At 38.6% G+C, this 6862-nt stretch overlaps 1 protein-coding gene across 1 annotated transcript; it reads right to left on the reverse strand.

The window, feature by feature from the left end:
* Positions 1-1546: 1546 nt before the first annotated feature.
* SKA2 (spindle and kinetochore associated complex subunit 2) lies at positions 1547-6282 on the reverse strand. The gene is given in 8 exon segments (XM_010151132.1): positions 1547-1661; positions 2391-2493; positions 2496-2522; positions 2864-2895; positions 3326-3334; positions 3938-4011; positions 5265-5441; positions 6199-6282. Coding segments are annotated over 8 exon segments (570 nt in total). The 5' UTR covers positions 6232-6282.
* Between the last annotated feature and the right edge of the window lie 580 nt (positions 6283-6862).

Below are 6862 nucleotides of genomic sequence, written 5' to 3' on the forward strand. Positions count from 1 at the left end.
CTTCCTGGAGTGAGGGGCCCAAAACCGAATGCTGGTCACTGCCCGGGGCACCGTGGTGCCGTTCCGGCGAGGCTCTGAAGGCCGGGGGAGCTGGGGGCTCACCGGGTTCGGCAGCTCAGCGGGGAGAACTGCCGAGTCGGCAGCCGCCGAATATGGAGCACAGCCGCCCGCCACTGTGGCGGCAGCAGCAGCACAGCACCGAATGCAGGTTAACACGAGAGAGACAGTGGCTTTCTCGGAGGAATTTGCAGCTGTTGGGTTTCCAGACAAAAAGCTTTCCACTCCGTTTGTCAGTGCTGACGACAGGTTTCAGGAGTAAGCGTGAGCAAGAGAGCGCCAAACAGGATCCAGCCACAGGGAGGGATCTATACCAGCACCTCACATGGCCTTGGAAACGGACACCGTAACAGTCCTCAAGGCTGCAGCTAACTTAATCTCTGCACAACCTTAGATGCAGTTGTTTTCCCGCTAACATGTACCTTTAATTATTTTGGCCAGATTTCACTAAAAAATTAAATCATTAAAGTAGCGGAGTAAGGATCAAGTCTTGTGTTTAAAGTCATCCATTTGATTAAGTCTAAATGCTTAAATATTAAATCAGTTTGTGAAGTGATAGCAACCTTGTAGGTAAAAGGGCACCCCGAGCAGAGGACATCATAAAATTAAGTTATCCCTGCCTCTTCTTCCCCCTCTTCGATACACGATAACCCCTAAATAGATCAACCAGCTCATTGATGAGTGCAGAGGTCAGCCCTTCCCTTCCTACGAGCGTCAATTTAAACTTCTCTTCTTTGACAGCCATCACAAAAAAAAAAAGTAAGAACTTCATAAACCCACAAATACCTTACTCTCTCAAATAAGGCTCAAATAAACATAAAACAAAACACCATTTTTTTTTTTACTATGAGGGTGGTCGAACACTGCAACAGGGTGCCCAGAGGGGTTGTGAAGTCTTCATCCTTGGAGCTTTTCAGGACACTGTGCTGAGCAACCTGCTGTAGTTGGCCCTCCTCTGAGCAGGGAGTTGGACTGGACAACTCCAGAGGTCCCTCCCAACCTCAGCTATTCTGTGAGGCTGCAATTTTGCTGGACTGTAAAACTCAAGACAGTTTACATCAAAGGAAAAATAAAAGGATCAAGGACTGGGTTCAGGGGTTAGGGCAGGGCTCAGGGTCAGGAGTCACGTAAACAAAAGCATAATAAATCTATGACCTCGTTCCCTCAGCTTTCAACATTTATTCAGGAATGTACGTACAATTAATGGCTTTGGTTATTTGTCTTAAAAACCCACCCAGGAATGTAGGCAAGAATACGGAAGTGTCACATACAATACTTGTCAAAAATATCCTAGATAAAATACCAACCTCGATGTTTTTTAACTCTCCAACGTTAAGTATTTTAGGTAGAATTTGTATACAGAAACAGCAGCAGCTTTCCAACAGTGGGCTTTAACTCCTAGAACCCACACAAATACTTGTTTGTTAAAATACTCCAGGAGCTATGATGAAGATGCTGGTGTGTCAAATGAGAATGTACTGAGCTTCATTTACACAACTAATTTAACATTTCCTTGTTTGTCAAGTTCCACAGGAGCTTTCAGGAATCGTATGTTTGAGTCAGTGGCTTTCATATCGTTCAGCTGCAAAATGCTCAGTGCTGCTCTGTAAGACAAAAGCAAGCAATTTAGCAAAACAGGCTATCAAACATAAGGTTTGGAAGCAAAAAGCTAAAAAGCACACACTGTTTACTGAATGAATTTTGTGAGTGCACTGTACATCTCACGCCTATTCAGACTGCTGTCAATTTTTCTGTGCTACTTCAACCTGAGAACAGTCATTTGCTGATCCAACCTTAGGGTTAAAGAGACAGAATTCCTGAATTAAAACCGTCCTTATTTTTAACATCAGCCTGCACAAAATCCCCAGCCCAGAGAGGGGTCAGAGCCCGGGGAGGCAGGAGGGGTTGGCACACGGAGGGCAGCGTTTGGGGGTCATGGTTTAGCATTAGGGCTTTGCTTTTCCAGTCTGGATGCAGATTTTGAGAGCTAAAAGGGTTTGGCGGTAAGACTATGTCAGCAAAACTTCCCTGAATAGACCCAGGTTTGAATATCTGTACAGTGAAACCAAAGAGAAAAAAGCTGTTTCTGATGAACCTGACATGCAGCTTTGAAAATCATCGAGTTAAGTTTTATACAAATTAACGTAGGGGTTTTTGTATGATGGCCTAACACTTTGGGGTGTGTACCTACCCAAGAAGGGTGTAGGGGAATGAAATCAAATTATGAAGTTATAATATAGCAGCAAATGGTTAGCTGTTTTTGTTTAATTTTAAAAGGTTGAATTTCTTTACAGCTTATAAAATTCTTGCTAAGGAATGGCTTTAAGTCTTACTTGTTCCTATTTACAATTAAGTGGTTAAATAACTCCCTGTACAAATTGTTCAAGTCTGCTAGTTTAACAGTACTTCTGATACTCCTTGGTACAGTTGTAAGTATTCCTCAGTCAGTGGTTTGAATTGTGAGTCTAAAAAATTGGAACTAGAAGATACTTATTTATTCATAAATTGGGCCAAAGACAGAAAGTACTTTCATTGCTTTTTAAGAAACTCACTAAATGAAACTACAGGAAGATTTTCCAGCAAGAGGAAGGAAAGAAGGAAGATACACCCTCTCCAAACTGTCTGGAGATGCAGGGAAAACATATTTGAGATCTGGTGTAGATTAATAAGTTTGGTCTGTCAGTATGTTTGGGTTTATTTGTTGGTTTTTTTCTTTTTTTAACTGGGAAAATTCCTTTCTCTAAGTAGGGAGAAATGGATTAAACAAGACCTGTTTCTAGGGTAGGACTAGTACACCATTTCTTACAGACCATCAGTACAACAGTATCCACTTCAATCCTGTCAAAAGCAAGAAAAACTCCCAGACACATGGGAACTACATGGAATGTAACTATGGGGTCAGATACTAAAGTCTAAATTCTTCACATAAAAGCCGTAGCTACCAGTGCTTGAGAGTGAAATCAGCAAATTTGCTGAGCAGCATAGGCTCTATGGTTTTTAAATGACAGAGCTCAGAAACCATACCCAGCCTCAGCATTCCCTACATGCTTACTGCGAGAGGCGCCCCTGTTGTACTAGGGGCAACACAGCCTCTTCTCGTCAGCTGCAGTTATTTACAGTATCTGCCTTCTTCAGAAAGTAAACCAGTTTGATTCATTACTCCCTGAATTCTAGATAGTAACTTGATATGTTTATGTAGTACAGAATTATTAGAGCCCAATATTAGAGATGGAAGTCTTGAGAGATTGATACTATGCACAAAGCTTACTTATGGGGGCTAGGGGTGTGGGGGGAGATCACTCAAACTTTAATATGAGACCAAATCTTTGCAGATAATTATATCAGAAGTTTGTGCTTTGAGTAGTTATGGGAGAATATGTGACTTTAACAAGAATTAGTTGGGATCCATGTTCTACAGCATTACAGTTGGAAAGTACTTGTTACCCATATTCCAACATTTATTTAGTATTTTACAGGAAATTAAATTTCTCTCCATTTTGATACACATTGGTTTGAATCAATTACATTCTTCACTCCCACCCAAAGGCTTCTTATATAAAGAGTTAGCAGAATAGGATCAACAAGAGCAACCAACTGCATCTCTGAAAAGAAACATAAACACATCCAATCAAAAAATAAGGGGAACAAAGTCTTCCATCAATGCAAATTTTTCCTTTGTGGACAATTTAATTGGAACAAATCATAAACTTAATCAGTATACAATAAAAATGTTAGTTTGAAACTTTAGCTCATTTCTGAAAAGTTCCATCCATTTGACAGGTATTAAGTCACAAAAAGAGCCTTTCTGACTTCAGTTGAGCTATTCAGGGTTAACGGTTTCTGGAATACTGACACTCTGTGGCCTAATTACCTTTTGCACTAGTGATTCTGTTTCTTCACAGTTTGGCGTGTTAACTGCAGTGCTGCCGCCTGTTCGTTTGTCAGAGGTAGGTCCTAGGAACAAACAAACAAACAAACAAACGAGAACTCAGATACTTTCAGTTCCTAGTGTGATGCTATTTGCAGAAGAACTCGATGTTTGTGTAGCCCTTTTCTCATGGTAACTAATAAAAGACTCCTAAAGCAGATTTACAAGATAAGTATTTCTGAAAAATCCCACAATAATACTCTTTTAACATCAATACTATAAATGATTCCACAGAAAGTAGATAATTTATTCAATAAAAAGTATTTCACCTAAACAGTTAACTTTTCTCCGCTACAGTTTAATCTATCTTTGGTTTAGGAAATACACAAAGTACAAGAAAATCTTTATCTAAAAGGTCTAAATAGAACTCAAGAGACAAGAGTCTTGCACTTCACCAAAATTCATATATGAAGGCATTCTTGGCAGCACAGCCTTAGAACACCGGGAGAGAAAATATTTTTTTGCTTTCTGCGTCATAACTACTGTCTTTTAAATCATTATACATTATATTCTATCTATAAAGACTTAGCAGTTACTTGTCCAGAGCTTTTGACAGATTAAACACGATCTTGGGGCACTGTCATTACAACACTAAGTGAGAGCTGAGATCTGGGAATACGTTTTAGTCACACTAGTTGTGTCTTTGCCACCAGACTATCAATTAGCTTTTTTGATCTAAATCACCTTATCTGTAAAGGGACAAAATTAAAGCTTTCACCACCTCTTCAAAACACTAATGAAGCAGTGCCTGAAGAACTCTTGTGAAAATGTGTTGTTGGGTTATTTTTAATAGACAGGCATTATCATACTGAGAAAAACTTATTTCTTAGCAGTAACAGCATTTCAACCACATATGATACAACGTGTTGTTTTAAGTTACTCACTTTAGAGAAGGAAAACACATTTACCCCTTAAAAGCTTTTTTGCCTTTTAAAATTGGTTTCACTAATTTCTTCAAGGTGGCTACTTTTAAGGAAAGGTCAGTATAGAATTGGGACACAGCGGTGCACAGAGGCAACCGTTTCTATAAACTATTCAAACGTGTGTCACACTATTCATACTACTGTGGTTTTCAACTCCAAAACTGAATACCACTAGCTTGACTGTTGAGTAATGAGCTCCAATCTTGCAAACATTAATTCAGGTACAGTCTTCTTATCTTCTCAGAGTCTGCACGTATAAACGTCTCCAGTGGAACTACTCACATCCGTGTCAAGGTTACCCAAATACACATTCATTCGCAGGGGTGGGACTCGAGTGACTAAAATGAAAATACTACCTCCAGACCATGAAGTTGGTGCAATACCCGAACTGTCATCATTGTGCTCTCCAGACCAGCACAGATGGCCTTCATGGACTCTCTCTGATCTCTGGAAATTTCTTCCAGCCGCATACATAACTTTTCATAACGAGATTTCACCACTGAGAGTTCTTCCAGAAGAGCAATTGGATTTTCCTACGTAGAAATTAAAAGTACATTTAAACAATTTAAGAAGAGAAAACTAATGTGGCCACATACAAACTAAAAGCGTAGGCGTTAGAGCCACTAACATATAACATGAAATGACCCTTTACAGTGAAGAGCGTGGCTGTGAGCATGTTCCATTGATACATTTAATTTTTCATAAGCAAAAATGATAGATAGTGTTAATAAAACAGTAGAAATCTGTGGTTCTACAACAAATACAGGAGGATGAATTTATCATGTTGTTGAATTTTAATGGCTTTTCTGAGTTGGAATAGATTAGGGACTGCTAATAAAAAGATTTCTTTACTCACTCTACATCACAATATACATGGAGACAAGGACTTACTTATAAAATCCTTTACATGCTGCCATTTACTGTTTTCCTCTCATCTTTCCCCCAAATCTGAATTTAGTCACTGCTTATTAGTGAGTTTACCTTTTATGTTTTAGCTCAAATTGGAATGTGTCTCAAATTTAGGTGTTAACACTACTACATATTTGTCAAAGCAAAACACAGAAGAATTTCACTAAGCTAAAAAATTAAGGAAGCTTTGTTCGTTTCTGCACTGAATTCAAATTAGGCCAGTTATCTTGATATATGATGCAAGAAATACTTAACAATAAAAACCTAACAACTAGATAAGAGAGCCACCACATACATCTCAGGATTAAAGAAAATTACTCATTTATTACCAATGTCACACAAAACGCATTAAAATCTATTAATTTAATCTGAAAATACTACCTCTGCTGCTGAATTATCAGGAAGACTTTTCATTATTTCAAACTCCAGTCTGTGTTGAATATAATCCAGATCAGATTCTGCCTTCTGGAACTAAAATATTTAAAATCAGATACAGTGCATTAAAAAACAGAAATTGCAGACAAAACCCAACCATTTGCCTTTCCTGTATTTCAGAAGAGCAGAAGCCAGATGCCTCCGTTTTCAAGGCTCATGTAATATAAATTAGATTTCTATTCCTATAATCTATTCCATTAGCTAGAGTTTGCCAATTATCCTCACATTCTAGTCTGAAAAATATAAAGTAATAAATTTTCAGACTTAACCATTTCCCCTCACGTGTAAGAATTAAGTGTGTGTACACACACTTTGTCTAAGCCAAATTACCCAGTTGTTCTCTTTGCATCTTGCCATTAGTACCTTTTTCATGCAGCTCCCCAAAATGCGTAACACCATTCCCATCTCTGCCAAGATTATCATCCATCTTCCTTGCAATGATGAAGTTTTTAAGAAGTACGCCAAAGAGGTAAGTTATGTCAATAGAAAAGAACATGCATCTTTTTAAAAATGATCTTCCCTTGATGCGGATGTTTGATTTTTTTTTTTCCCTCCTGAGATATTGACACATTTTCCATTAATTGTTAAAGCTTTTCCTTGGCTAGTTGAT

Source organism: Eurypyga helias, unplaced genomic scaffold (genome assembly GCF_000690775.1).
Source record: "Eurypyga helias isolate BGI_N326 unplaced genomic scaffold, ASM69077v1 Scaffold30914, whole genome shotgun sequence".
NCBI lineage: Eukaryota > Metazoa > Chordata > Aves > Eurypygiformes > Eurypygidae > Eurypyga > Eurypyga helias.